This window comes from Doryrhamphus excisus, chromosome 2 (genome assembly GCF_030265055.1).
Source record: "Doryrhamphus excisus isolate RoL2022-K1 chromosome 2, RoL_Dexc_1.0, whole genome shotgun sequence".
Lineage (NCBI taxonomy): Eukaryota > Metazoa > Chordata > Actinopteri > Syngnathiformes > Syngnathidae > Doryrhamphus > Doryrhamphus excisus.
In genome coordinates this window covers 17572725-17587802 of record NC_080467.1, presented here as the reverse complement: position 1 = coordinate 17587802, position 15078 = coordinate 17572725, and the positions used below count along the sequence as shown (strand labels likewise).

Below are 15078 nucleotides of genomic sequence, written 5' to 3'. Positions count from 1 at the left end.
TCTAACTACAAAAAGATTTTAATTCGCTTCTCACTTCACACGTCATATTTTCTTTTACTTCTTTCCCTCGTAAACAAATGACTGACATATCAATCAAGGGATTGATTAAGCAACACATCATCAATAACAATAATATCTTTGTCTACACACCTGTGGAAATAATTAGCATATATTTCCATAATGCCGGATGAAGGGCACAGAATAAACATGCTTCACACTGACATTGGCCGTAGCTGGCAAGATTAGACGCAATAAGCTGCTTTACTTTGAGAATAGCAACAATAAGAAGCTGGAGTCTGCAAACACAGACAGTGAGGCGGAGCTGCAGACGCTCTCTTCAAACGTGGCACTTTTATCGTATCCATCAGCAAGATTTGGCATTAGGAGGTAAGTCAGCTGTTTATCTGGGAACATGTCTCCACGAAATGTTTTTGTTACTTTATTGGTTATTTTTTATTACCACTGGCAGCTCATTTCTTCATCACACAATTCAGATGATTTTTGGTTATGTTGCTTGTTTGTTGCTCTTTTCGGACAGCTTTTGTGTTATAAGTGACAAAATGTATTTTTACTATGAGCTTTTCGCCGTTGTTATTTTCCATCCATTTTCTATGCCGCTTATCCTCACCAGGGTTACAGGGGTATGCACCGAGGGCCTATAAAAAGTCAACCATGCACTTTGGACACCCCAGCTCAGTTACATGATTAATCTGAACATAAAAGTTCAGATTAATCCACTAAGAAAATAATCATGTGTTTTGACCTTTCTGCACTGATGCTGCAGGGATGATACCATGAAATACGACCTATGACCATGTGTGCAGTTCTTTTAAGTCGATGTTGTCCTTTTTCGTTTCCTGTGGTCAAACATACAATACAAAGTGTTTTCTTCTGTTCCAGTTGATGGTAGGCTGCAGCGGATTTATGAATGGGAAAGAGAAGGAGGAGGAGACACAGCAGGAGGATGAAGAACTCCAGCAGCAGTAAAAGTGAGTGAGAGATTGTGAGGTTGGTTTATCTGAAGCTTAGCCAGGTTAGCCTTCACTTTGCTGACGCTGCCAATTTCTGATTGATCTGATTGATCAATCTGATTGATCGTGAAATGAGTGAATCATTTCCACTTCCACACGAAGGCGGCTTGTGGCGAGTGGTTGTTTTTCTTTTTAAAGGAAAGTTTGGCAGCACTGCTGACCCTGGATCAGGGAAGGGACTAGAAAAGATGTCCTAAATAAGGGGTCAGTTCATGTCGTTTTATTTTACCCTACAACCAGTGCTTCTCAAATAACGGAGTGGGCCCCCCCCTGGGGGAGCCGGGTTAATATCGGTGCAGACCTGCCAATATGTCTGAGTGTGTCGTACTCAGTATGCCATTTGACTTTTCAATACTTGTTGTATGCTTCACTGCTCTCCATTTTGGTGCATTTCGCTGCTTTCAGTTTCGAGTGAATTCAGTCTGTACAGTACGGATAAATAAATGGATATCATCAGTTTCTCAATTGTATTTCAAATTGGGGTTGTGCGAAGATATTTTCACCAAGCAAAGGTTCTCATTCGAAGATTAAGCGGCATAGAAAATAAATAGATGATTCTCATTCGCTGGCAAGTCAACAAACGATTTCATTGGCTCATTTTGAGTGACGTGACCTGTGATCGGTCTGCGAGCATGTTTATGTCATGTTTATGTCATAGTACAGGGGTGCTCACACTTTTTCAGCATGCGAGCTACTTTTAAAATGACCGAGTCAAAATGATCTACCCACTACAAAAATGCAAAACATCTATTTATTTTCAAATGTATTGAGGATTATTTGTACGTACAATGTATGTTGATGTACCTTACATAACCAAATGAGCCAATATTGCAAAACACACATAATTAACTATTAACATTTTTTGTAATTACCTGAGTTTACTTTGATGACTTGCACTGAATTGAACCAGCCAGGGATGCATAGTCCGGACAGTAGCTGCTGATAGCCAGCCTCAAGCACACTTCCAAATGTTTATCAGTCATGGATAATATCCGTATCACAATATCCGTATAATATTCCATATCCGTATGGAAGTGATATGTTTTTTGCCTTTTTACTTGGTCCAGTTTTTGCCTTTTTACTTGCTCCAGCTCCTTCACTCATTTTAGTGACCATAAACTTTAGCGAGGGCTTAAAATCTCGCAATTCGCCGACTAGCTTAGCACTTTGCATCGTTGTTTACGCATGAGCGGTGACCTAAAGGTCAAAATTCAGTTGTCATCTGACTGGTTGTCCTGTATGTCAATCAAGTAACAGGGATGGATGATAGGCTGACATCGTAAGTTCTGCTGCACTTAGAGACGTTGTTTGATTTGATTGGTCACCCGAAGGGCAACATTCAGTTGTCATCTGAATGGCTGCCCTGTATATCAATCAAGTGACAGCATTGATGCTGGGATGATATTTTTGTAATGTCACGCTGTGATCGACCAGCGATCGACCAGTACCACCTCCGCGATCGACCGGTAGCTCGCGATCGACTTAATGAGCACCCCTGTCATAGTATATTTCCCATTCATTTTAATGGGTCACTGGGTCAGATTTGGCGATGGCTGTGCTAAATAAATCCTGCCATGTCTAATATAAGGCAAAAGGCAGGTGGGTAACCCAACTAGCAGGAAAAACTACTGCTTGACACATGGAATGTGGACACCTTATTAACTCAAGGGGGAACAACGAGGCCCCAGAGGAGAGCAGCTCTAACTGCCAGAGAACTACCACGTTATAGGACTAATAGCGCTCAACGAAACATGTTGATGAAGGATCGATCCGTGAACCTGAGGGTGGCTACACTTTCTTCTGACAAATGCACACAGGAGCTGAGGACAGAATCCACAGCTCTGGCTTCATAATACAAACAATTCCACTTTGACAGCGGTCTGATATCCCTACTGGTTTAAGCAAGCAGGTGATGACACCTCAATTTTCACCTCACCATCATCAGTGCCTACACCCCGACCCTTGCCAGCAGTGAAGATCCCAAAGAGGCTCCCAGAAAGCCAACTATCACCATACACTCTTCAGGCGGCCAAATAATTATAGGACAACGTGAATGCATCTAAAGTCTAAGAGAAGGCATCTCATGGACTGTTATTGTTTGAAGGCAGACAAAGCGAGCACCTTTTGAATGAGGGAGAGAACAAGTTTCTTCATTCCTCAATCAGCCTTCCTTGGTGGACCCCTGGATGGACCTGAAGCCAGTACCTGAGAACCTTGACCTTCTTCGATCAGCGATCAGGAAGACGGACTCTGGCAAAGCGCCTGGTATGGATCGCATACCTACTGAACTCTTCAAAGCAGCTGGTCTCAACATCTTCAACAGTTTCCTGAAGCATATGGCATGAAGAAATCATACCAAGCCATTTCCGAGATGCCACCATTGTCAAAGCGGACTGCGGCAATAACCGGGGTATTCCTGTTGACGATTGCAGGCAAGGTCCTGGCAAGTGTCATCCTAAATCATCTGAGCAACACCACATCAGAGGACCTGCAGCTAGAACCACAGCCTAAGAGCTTGACAGCCTTAGACCAGACCAAAGCACTGTTGGAGAGAACACAGGAGAGAACCCAGACCTCGACCATATACTGAGAACAGTCCGGACAATCGTTGCAAAGTTTGTCTGTCCCAGTAAGTTTGGACTCTTGATCTGTTTGTTCTATGGTGGCTTGGAATTCTCACTAATGTCAGCATTTCACAGCATTTTAACATCTTCACTGTTCTGTTCAGCCTAATTTTCACCTGTGTCTGTATCCATGCTGCTTATCGCCAAGAAAGAAGGTTGTATCTGAGATACAAGCTTGATGTCTCACTCTTTGATATACAGTGGGGAGAACAAGTATTTGATCCACTGCCGATTTTGATGGTTTTCCCACAAGCATGTAGAGGTCTGTCATTTGTATCGTAATGCTAAGAGTCCAGTTGGTGCCATTTTGTGCCAATGCAATTTGCTGTGGCGCCTAGTGTCGCCAATAAGGTGCCTTGTGACCTCCCAACTTTGGCGGCAAGAAAATTTTGTAAAAGCTGCAGTTATCACCAGCACCAAATATCAACAAGCCGACAAACAGTGATGAAAGCCAACCTTCCAAGAAGGAAGAGACGTTTACATCGAAGCTTCAGTAGTGATCCCATTTGGGACTTTCAATGTCATCAACTTGGAGACATAAAATGTAACACTCCTGTGGACCTAGCATGTGGTCTGGCCTCCTTTACGATCTTTTCCAGCTACATAGGCGATGCACAACAAAGAAGATTTGACGCAACACCCTTTTCGAATTGTAGAGAAGACGCCAAGGAAAGGTTTCATTTGAGGAGTTCTCACAGTCTGACAGGCCTTGGTTATCAACTACAAGCTGTAGCTTTATGAAATTGTAGAGAAGACGCCAAGGAAAAGGTTTCATTTGAGAAGTTCTCACAGTCTGACAGGCCTTGGTTATCAACTACAAGCTGTAGCTTTATGAAAGATTTCACCAATGCCAAAAGGCTAAACCCTGGATTCCAAAAAACATCACCGCAGGACACAGGGATGGTCTGCTACCACCAAGAAGATGTCAAACCTTTCCTTGTATGTCAAACACTTCAAGCTTGACACATGGAGGATCCTCTCCTCCATGACAGGAAGTATTTTCCCCCAGGAACTGTCTCCCCTTGGATCACATTCACATCCTCTTCACACTAAGAGTTTGGGAATAGCAATCAGCCATGATGAAAAGTCCACACCTTCTTACATGACCTGCAATGAAGATAACCCCAATGATGACAAGAATAGCATGCTGCAAGACCCTGATGATTGTGATGATAAAGAACTTGAACGTGAGGTGGTAGACGGCGGCTTGGACCAACGTTGACAATGAAGTCGTTCCTCCACCCTGCAGTGGATCAGAGGAACACGTTTTGCAAAGCAGATCATTGTTGTCGCTTCACAACAATGAAGTTACAAATGAAAAGTCAATTGTTGAGGCAAAAACTAGTTTACCACAGCAAAGGTTTCTGCAGATGCCTGCTAGATTGGGACTGGAGAGCTGTATGCAGAAAGACTATCGGACTTTACGCAACATAAATGGCCCTTCATTAAGCACCAATGACGACATTCAACTGCAAGCGCGTTCTGAAAGAACAGCAGATCCCATGCTGGCTTTGAGGAATGAAACAAGGAGTAGGCAGGATGAGTGTCATAAACTTGAACCATCTGCGTCAAGTGAGGTGCAGACCAACCAACATCCCAATAAGAGGGACGAGCCCATTTCCAGATGTAAGTTAGTCATATGTAATCAAGTAACTCATTTGATACGACTACAGGTGGTCCTCAGCTTCGGGTGGACCTTGTTATGATGTTTCCTAGCTATGTACTGTTTGTGCGCCCATAAACAAAATAAAAACTTCATTCTGGCTTGTAAACACGTGAACTGATGAGATCATAAATAAGGAGAGCTAAATTGCGTGAGCAAAGTAGGAAATGTCTTGTATTCTTGCAGGCGATCTATTGTGATTGCTTGCACGGTGCAGTGGTGCAGAGCAACACATCGATTGATTTTCGTGTGATAGCAGTTGTCACCATGGAGAGTTTGGGAAAGCAGAAAAAATGACCCTTGATTGAAGCCATGCATGGAGTTAAAGCCGCTCATGGAGTTTGAGGTCTTGGTGGAGGATGCAAATGAATGCATTGGTGTGCTTCAGCAGGGAGGGTTGCAAAGCCAGCAACTGCATAAAAGCATTCCGAATGTGTGGAAACTGGATATAAATGCTCATCCGGCGGGACATAGTATTTAGCACTGGAAAAATTACCCTGCACATGTGTATAACATTTATATTTTGTATAAATGTCTTATGCTACTAAGCCATTTACATCTGTTTTATTATTAAAAATATAATTTATACAGCATTATGTACTTACACATTACTTGGATAGCTGCATGTCCATAAAAAATACAAAAACTAAAATATCTCCTGTGGCGTACCTCAGGGGTCAATACTGGGGCCAAAACTATTCAACCTATATGTAAATGACATATGTGAAACCACAAAAAACGTAAAGCTAGTACTAGTTGCAGACAATACTACCACCTTCTGTTCTGGAGAGAAGATGCTCAAGCTAATATAAGAAGTCACAGATGAAGTGACTAGACAAAGAATATGGTTTGATAAAAACACGGAACCTAAGTAAAACTAAAACAATCTTATTTGGTCAGAAATATGCACAAAAATGCACAAATAAAGGGAGACTAAAGTATAAGTACGAGCACCGCACAACATACCTGCATGGTGCCTTGTGTACATGGGTTGTGCATGGGTTGTACATGGGTTGTACATGGGTGGTACATGGGTTGTACATGGGTGGTACATGGGTTGTACATGGGTTGTGCATGGATTGTGCATGGGTTGTACATGGGTTGTACATGGGTTGTGCATGGGTTGTACATGGGTTGTACATGGGTTGTGCATGGGTTGTGCATGGGTTGTGCATGGGTTGTGCATGGGTTGTACATGGGTTGCGCATGGGTTGTGCATGGATTGTGCATGGGTTGTGCATGGGTTGTGCATGGATTGTGCATGGGTTGTGCATGGATTGTGCATGGGTTGTGCATGGGTTGTGCATGGGTTGTACATGGGTTGTGCATGGGTTGTGCATGGATTGTGCATGGGTTGTACATGGGTTGTGCATGGGTTGTGCATGGGTTGTGCATGGGTTGTGCATGGGTTGTACATGGGTTGTGCATGGGTTGTACAGGGTGCTTACAATGTAAGTTTTCCTGCCCGAGTTGTGTGCTCATTTTGTATTTTGTTGTTACTGTTTTATTTCATTGCAAGGAACTCTGGTAACCCGAGGACCATCTGTACTTGGATAAATGTCTCTTGTGACCGCTCACTTCAATTTCAGGTTCTCTGGGATCCAAAGATCACCTGACACTTGCTAGCCTGAGAGATGCAGACAGCAGTAAGTCAGACTCGTGGGCCAGGAGACGCCAAGCGTTTAAGGAGAGCAAGCAGCGGAGCTCTGTGGGAGGAAGCTCCTTTACCAGTGATGTGACAGAGGAAACAGGTACTTGAGGATATTATTATTTATTGAAAGAACTTACACATGAAAATGAGACATTTGTAGTATGACTGGGACTTGGGTCTTGCATGGCTTAATCTTTGAGAATATGCCACTGTCCTGCCAGTGGCATTACCCATTACATTCTGTTTTTACACAATAACATACAATATACATTTACATTAATGATCATTACATTACACAAACAAATAAGTCACTATATTCAAATGCAATACAAAATGCCTATATACATACAAACTATAGGCAAAACTATGCACACAATGAGACTTATTTGTCATCATTGGTAGCAATGTGGCTGCACAGTAGTGAGTGGTTAGTGCACAGGCCACACAGCATCCCACCCTCGACCATCTCTGTGTGGAGTTTGCATGTTCTCCCCATGCATGCGTGGGTTTTCTCCGGGTACTCCGGTTTCCTCCCACATTCCAAAAACATGCTAGGTTAATTGGCGACTCCAAATTGTCCATAGGTATGAATGTGAGTGTGAATGGTTGTTTGTCTATATGTGCCCTGTGATTGGCTGGCGACCAGTCCAGGGTGTACCCCGCCTCTCGCCTGAAGACAGCTGGGGTAGGCTCCAGCACCCGCAACTTTTTTTTTCATTTGTTCATTTGAAGTTTGCTAGGTCTTCATGATCTTGTGGTGTTTTTTTTTTCAGTTCAGAGCGAATGATAGCAGTTTTTATGGCTGGTGGGACTTGATCAGTTGGTGAATTATTTATGATTGCAGTGATGAGTGGGCTGCTGACTGAGATGATTGCTTTCGGGAGTCTGTGGAGGAGCTCATTTTCTGTATGATTGCCTGCTCCTCTCTCTCTGTGGTGGTATTTTGGTTAGAGAGAAGGTCACTGGAGTGGCTGGAACAGAAACCTATTGCACCGTTCCTGTTCTCACTGCATGTGTGGATTTGGGGTTTGCATTAGTGAGGTTATTGGTGAAATTGATTTATGTGTTATTGCTGATATTGTGGGAATAAGATGACAACCATTCATCTTTGAACGAAAGAACATCAAAACACAAAACAGAGTGCACCAAAACGCCAATGCAGCCTTCTGCTCCAAAATAATGGTCTCCAGTAATTCCTTTGTAGTTGGAACAATCATGATATGCGAAATTTGACTGACACATTGAGGATTTTGCTCCCCTCCTCACCCCCCAGTATCAGAGGACACTCACACCACGGACATGACAATTAGCGTCAGTGAAGACAGGGGCTTCTATGCAGAGACTTTCCACTCGGCTGCATGGATATACCAAGGAGATAATGCTGATCCTTCCGGGCTCCGCAGTAGAACTCGAGCTGTTTCAAGTAAGCTGTATTTGTCATTCATTAAAAAAAATCAACCTGGTTGCGTAATGAGAGCAGTATCAAAATAAAGATAACAATGCTCTGTTTTGAAATGAACTGTCAGTTCGGGAGAGGACTGTCAAGATCAACAAAAGAACAGGAGAGTACCCTTGGGGCTTTCGAATACAGTTCTCGAAACCCATTGTGGTTACAGAAGTCGACACAAGTAAGTGAATCCTTCAGAGACAGCATCTCATGTTTTTTATCCATGAAACTCACATTGCATGGCATCACAATTTACACAGGAAAACAAAACGAGGAAAAACGGATGTGTGGCCTTAGGTGGGTGTCCTGATACCAGGTGAACTTATGGACATCCTTATGTATGTACAGTACATGGGGGTAGTTGTATGAACAAACTGTGGGTAGCACAGAAATGCAGTAACGTCCCAATGTGCCAGTTCCTTACAATCACATCCTCCATGTCACACTGTTGTTGCCCATATGGGTGTTGAACTGTAGAGTCACCAGTGGGGATGCTCTCCATTACCTCTCTGGTAGACCCCAAGAAGGCATTAAATCGGGACCTTTTCCAAAAGTGACTCTCTGGTTCACTGGAAATAATTCCAACCCAGAAACCCATACTGAGGGTCGAGGTGAGCCCAACCTCTCACACAAGCTCAGGCTCCTTCCCAAGAGAGGGGTTCTGTCACCCAAGAACCAGACTTGGTGGACCATTGCACCAGACCCTTATGAATGCCTCCTCAGGTGGTGGGTCTATAGGGGTCTCTTGAACTTTTCTGAACCTTTAAAATGTGAGACCAGCATTCTCATGATGATGATGAAATGGTACAAATTGTAATGTCTTTCACTTATATATCCATACTGTTAGCACATTAATCTACTGATGACGCAACATCAGGAACAACTATGGGTTCAGTATCTTGCATACTTAGACATGACCATGGCAGGACGGAGGATCAAACCCTCAACCTTCAGGGTGAGAGATGACCACTTGAGCCATGCTGTCCCATAAAACTTTACCTGACATCTAGCTACGATTACACTTGTTTGCCGTGACGACTGCAAGTGGACGTGGTGTCATGTTCCACACGTTGACTTTCATCATCGCCATCGGCATAAAACGGGTACTGATATGATCTGATATCTCATTTTGATGCCAACTTCAGCTGATACCATCCGACATCTCCATTCCACATGGTACATGACACTGAAGTGAAGGAAGCCCATACTGTAGCTGAGCTAGTGAAGGGTGGACAGCAATGGCCTCATTGTTGGTGTGTGTTTAGACGGGGCAGCAGAGGAAGCAGGTTTGATGGTCGGCGATTACATCCTGGCTGTCAACGGGACTGATGTCAGGATTTCCCACTCGGAGGCTGCTGATTTGGTTCGGCAAGGTATGTTAGTTTCATGATTCATAATAACAGCCAGGCTGATTGCATATTGGAGAAAAGTGAGAACATTTGACCATAAATGGATTTTAGCTGACCTTCAGTGTTGATTTTGCAGGTCCAGATGAGCTAGTGCTAACTATCGGGTCAGATATTGCTGGAAGTCCCAATACTCCAAGACCAGCATGCCGTGGTTATCTCCATAAGCGTACCCAGTCCGGCCTGATTAAAGGCTGGAGGAAGAGGTGGTTCGTACTGACGCATGACTGCTGCCTTTACTACTACAGACACAAACGGGTGAGCTGTGGTTCATCATTCTATTACATGCTTACCATTAACACGACCTTTTGTGTATTTTACAGGATGAAGGCAAGAGTCAGGCTTTAGCGGCTTTAAGGATGGAGGGGGCTGAGGTGGGCTTGGATTTTTCCTTGGGGAAACCATTTGTGTTAAAGTGTCGTCCTGTGGCTGGCAATCGAGTGTTCTACCTCTGTGCTACTTCCAAGCAGGAAATCAAAAGGTAGCCACATGAACAGGAGGCAGTGAACATGGTATGATGTCATCTGAGAGAACTGTGTATATAATGATGCCGTGATGCCGTTTTAGATGGCTGGAAGCTATGGACGGTGCTATTCATCCAATTATACAGGTAAGATTTATGACACTATTCTTTTGGTTAGCATGTTAGCCACTCAGTCAGGAGATCTAGAAGATCTCCATTTGGGCATCTCTGTGTGGAGTTTGGCCTACAGCAGGGGTGCTCACACTTTTTCAGCATGCGAGCTACTTTTAAAATGACCGAGTCAAAATGATCTACCCACTACAAAAATGCAAAACATATATTTATTTTCAAATGTATTGAGGATTATTTGTACGTACAATGTATGTTGATGTACCTTACATAACCAAATGAGCCAATATTGCAAAACACACATAATTAACTATTAACATTTTTTGTAATTACCTCCACATTACTCCACATTTCCCTTCTTTGGTACTGCGATGGTAGAATGGCATATGAGGCAAACGCACTTCGAAAAAGACATTGTGAAAAAAAAGTCCACCTCCCATTCCGTATGGAAGTGATATGTTTTTGCCTTTTTACTTGGTCCAGCTCCTTCACTCATTTTAGTGACCATAAACTTTAGCGAGGGCTAAAATCTGACGCAATTCGCCGACTAGCTTAGCACTTTGCATCGTTGTTTACGCATGAGCGGTGACCTAAAGGTCAAAATTCAGTTGTCATCTGACTGGTTGTCCTGTATGTCAATCAAGTAACAGGGATGGATGATTGGCTGACATCGTAAGTTCTGCTGCACTTAGAGACGTCGTTTGATTTGATTGGTCGCCCGAAGGGCAACATTCAGTTGTCATCTGAATGGCTGCCCTGTATATCAATCAAGTGACGGCATTGATGGGAGGTTTAATGTCACGCCGTGATCGACCAGTACCACCTCCGCGATCGACCGGTAGATCGCGATCGACTTAATGAGCACCCCTGGCCTACAGCGTGTACCTGGGCATGACCATATAAGGAAGTCTGGGTTGCATCGACATTAGTGGAACTGCTGGAATAAATTCTGTTGAGAATGCATCGCCACCCAAACATCTTTCAAGGCTCACTTCCAAATGCGCTAACCTGCCTCACAACTAGGAGACCCGAGTTCAATTCCACCCTTGGACATCTCTGTGTGGATGTTTGTTTGCATGTTCTCCCCGTGCATGCGTGGGTTTTCTCCGGGTACTCCGGTTTCCTCCCACATTCCAAAAACATGCTAGGTTAATTGGCGACTCCAAATTGTCCGTAGGTATGAATGTGAGTGTGAATGGTTGTTTGTCTATATGTGACCTGTGATTGGCTGCCGACCAGTCCAGGGTGTACCCCGCCTCTCGCCCGAAGACAGCTGGGATAGGCCCCAGCACCTCGTGAAAATGAAAATGAATGAATGAAAAGTGGAAAAGCATAATTTTTCCCATTTAAGATCCGACAATTTTTGCAATTTTTCTACTGGTCTTAAAATGCTGATCCGGATCAAACTTCAAATTTCAAATTGTGAATGTAATATTGTGAATAATAACTAATAATAATTAATAATATAATAGTGGTCACTAAGTGTCACTAATGTTTGATGAGACAATCTTAACCTGAACAACAAGCTTTTATTGCAGGTTTGAATAATCTCACAACAAGCACACGAATCCCTAACATAGGCTACTGTTGCGGCCGAAATCCACAACAAACCAAAAACTCAACTCTTCCTGTTTGGCCCACACTCTGCTTCCCTTGAAATACTAGTAATGCCTAGTAGTTATTAGGTCTACTTCATTTGCCAATATGAGCGTAAAGCTAATTTATAGGATTTTTTCATGTCTCGAGGGCTCTAATAATGTTAAAAAATGTATTTGAAGTTTGCAAACAGGTTTTCTATGCTGTAACTATAATAATATTCCATTTGGTGGAAACTGAGTTATCACAGTTGGGTCTGGAACTGATTAACTACGACAAAAGAGGGATAACTATTTTTGAAAAAGGGTGAAGCTGTGAAAGTGGCAAAGCATTACTGTATGCAATACTCTACTTGTCACACTAATTATACTTGGAAGTCAGATTAATACTCCTCTCTCTGGTGTTTCAGCACCATGTGTGGGTGGATGTCACCAGACACAACGGCGTTCTGCCCCCACTGGCTGTGAAAAGCCCCGAGAGCCTGGGATTGCTTCACAAAATGGACAAGAGCAAGGACGTGTGGGTGCAGCACTACTGCATCTTAAAGGATGGCTGCCTCTACTTGTACAGCGGGATCCGTGCAACCCATGCACATGGTACACAGTGGTGAAAGTTTTTGTCCAAAAATACTTGAAACAATAATTGAAGCTGATTAAATTTTTTTTTTTACATGAACCAGAATACATGTTAACCAGGGCATACACTAACCAAGGTTCCACTGTATTTATTGTTTTAAATATCTTTGTCACTGCATATTGAAATTTGACCACTCACTACCGGTAATGCACCCCCCACCTGAGGGCTTGAATGCATTGTTTGCGTCATATCTGGGCCATGCTTGTTGAGATTTAAATTCTTCCAAAATATTGACATGCGATGCCTGCAAAAATGGTGACCTTTCCGCGGTAAATGCTAACTACATCCATCACATCACATGTCTTCAGGTGGAATCTACCTGCAGGGATACGCGGTACGAGAGCAGCCTTTTGGAAGCAAGAAATCCACCATTGAGCTGAGACCTCCATCTGATGAGTTCAAGACGTTCTACTTCTGTGCAGAGAATCCCAATGAGAATAAACGGTAAAGTGTTATGTTGCAGGCGTAGTATTGTAGGCTGCGGTGGTCTAGGATTGGAGTTGGCTAAAGCTGATAAGAAATGAACAGGAGTTGATGGGTTACTATAATTAGAGCTGCTGTGCGCACACTTGAATGCTCGTCACACCTTGATAAGTACGACTCTTTGTACACAAACAACTTTTATTGGAACTATTGGTTGGTTAGTGGCGGCACGGTGGTCTAGGGGTTAGCGCGCAGACCTCACAGCTAGGAGACCAGGGTTCAATCCCACCCTCGGGCATCTCTGTGTGGAGTTTGCATGTTCTCCCCGTGCATGCGTGGGTTTTCTCCGGGTACTCCGGTTTCCTCCCACATTCCAAAAACATGCTAGGTTAATTGGCGACTCCAAATTGTCCATATGAATGTGAGTGTGAATGGTTGTTTGTCTATATGTGCCCTGTGATTGGCTGGCGACCAGTCTAGGGTGTACCCCGCCTTACGCCCGAAGACAGCTGGGATAGGCTCCAGCACCCCCGCGACCCTTGTGAGAAAAAGCGGTAGAAAATGAATGAATGGTTGGTTAGTGGAATGTGGAGATTAGACCAGACCCCCCCCCCCCCCCTCTCCCAACCACACACACACACACACTGCACCAAATTTCAACTGCTTATTTGAGCTATCATTTATACAACTCAATTACTCCCGCTTATAAAATATGTACAATGAACGCTCAGTTAGTGTACGTCCCTGGTTGGTGTGTTTTTGTGACAGTTTTTCTAGATTGACACATTTTCTGAAAGGATGCCTCATATTCTCAGAACTCTACACACAAATCCAACAACAGAAAAACAATGTACAAAGTGTTCATCACAGCCAACACAAAGTTCCACATACGGTGGTCTGTATCTAAATGTATACAGCTTCAGTTAAAGAAATAATAATAATCATCAACAAAAAACGAATAACAAGGCAAAAGACTATGCTGCATCACGTCTTCTGTTTGGGTCAGGCCACAGCACCTCATCTACATCACATGCAAGGTTTTCTCTGGCCAAGCAGCAGGGGAAATATCGCCTAGCATGGCGAATCCAGCCATGGAAAGCATCCGCTGGAATCTCTCCACATGCATCTTCCATAGCTTGGAGAAGGGGATTGTGGGTTTGTGGATTTCTGACCCTTTGCCCAGCCTCCCTCATTATTAGACCGCTAATTGTAAAAATGTGTGACAGGTGTTTACCCATGTGATGAGTCAGTGTGAATAATAGGAATATTCATGTTTTGAGTGGCATTGTGTTCTTTGTGAAAACAAGAAGTTTACTTCATGAAAATTGTGCCAAAACTCAAAGAATTGTGTGTAGTGTTTTGAAAAAAGTGTGTTGTAGATCTGCATTTTGAGCGTAAAGCAGGAATTGTGCTTATAGTTTAGCAGACTTGGTTCATGGAGTTGGTGCATTGGTTATATGTTGTGGTCATTGGGTCTCAGACATCACAAATTGGGTGTAAACAATCGAGAAAAACTGTAATTGATGCCAACATTTTGGCATCAGGTTTGCGTACATTTTCCGGTCCGGTTCCCTGTGGCGCATGTTTTATCGTGTTATAGTCCAATTGTGTTCTTAATGTATTTTCATCAGAAAACATCCTTGTTAGCAGCTTGCTAATACATAACAGGAAGTGGAAATCAGCTCTATCGCCCGTCTATTCAATTATTTAAATGTAATTACAATTGTTTGCTGCATGTAAAACTATACAAACGTGTTTTGTGTTAATATTTGGGGCTTTCTGGAGCGTATTCATTGGATTTTCATTATTTGTTATGAGAAAAATGTATTAAGTTTGAGTATGTTTCAGTTAGAGACGGATCTCAATGATGCTAACCAAGGTTCCACTGTATTTTTATTTGTCCCAACAAAAATGAGAATTGAAAAAAGGTTTGATGGTCTCATTGTTTTGTTCCAGATGGATAGTAGCTTTGAAAGCGTCGATACAGAAGTGGCTGCCTTTGCATCAGG

General features: G+C 43.1%; 1 protein-coding gene across 2 annotated transcripts in view; it reads left to right on the top strand.

The window, feature by feature from the left end:
* Positions 1 to 274: 274 nt before the first annotated feature.
* pdzph1 (PDZ and pleckstrin homology domains 1) overlaps positions 275 to 15078 on the top strand; it is a 16342-nt gene continuing 1538 nt past the window's right edge. Inside the window, exons 1-12 of one of the 2 annotated variants that reach the window (XM_058064658.1) lie at positions 275 to 387; positions 901 to 989; positions 6908 to 7069; positions 8243 to 8392; positions 8496 to 8597; positions 9682 to 9789; positions 9902 to 10080; positions 10146 to 10303; positions 10390 to 10432; positions 12420 to 12606; positions 12955 to 13090; positions 15026 to 15078. The exon at positions 15026 to 15078 is cut by the window's right edge and continues 1523 nt beyond it. In XM_058064658.1, coding sequence (XP_057920641.1) covers positions 929 to 989; positions 6908 to 7069; positions 8243 to 8392; positions 8496 to 8597; positions 9682 to 9789; positions 9902 to 10080; positions 10146 to 10303; positions 10390 to 10432; positions 12420 to 12606; positions 12955 to 13090; positions 15026 to 15078 — 1339 coding nt within the window. In that variant the 5' untranslated portion in view covers positions 275 to 387; positions 901 to 928. The remainder of the gene's footprint in view (positions 388 to 900; positions 990 to 6907; positions 7070 to 8242; positions 8393 to 8495; positions 8598 to 9681; positions 9790 to 9901; positions 10081 to 10145; positions 10304 to 10389; positions 10433 to 12419; positions 12607 to 12954; positions 13091 to 15025) is intronic. The other variant, XM_058064659.1, reaches the window with a different exon arrangement.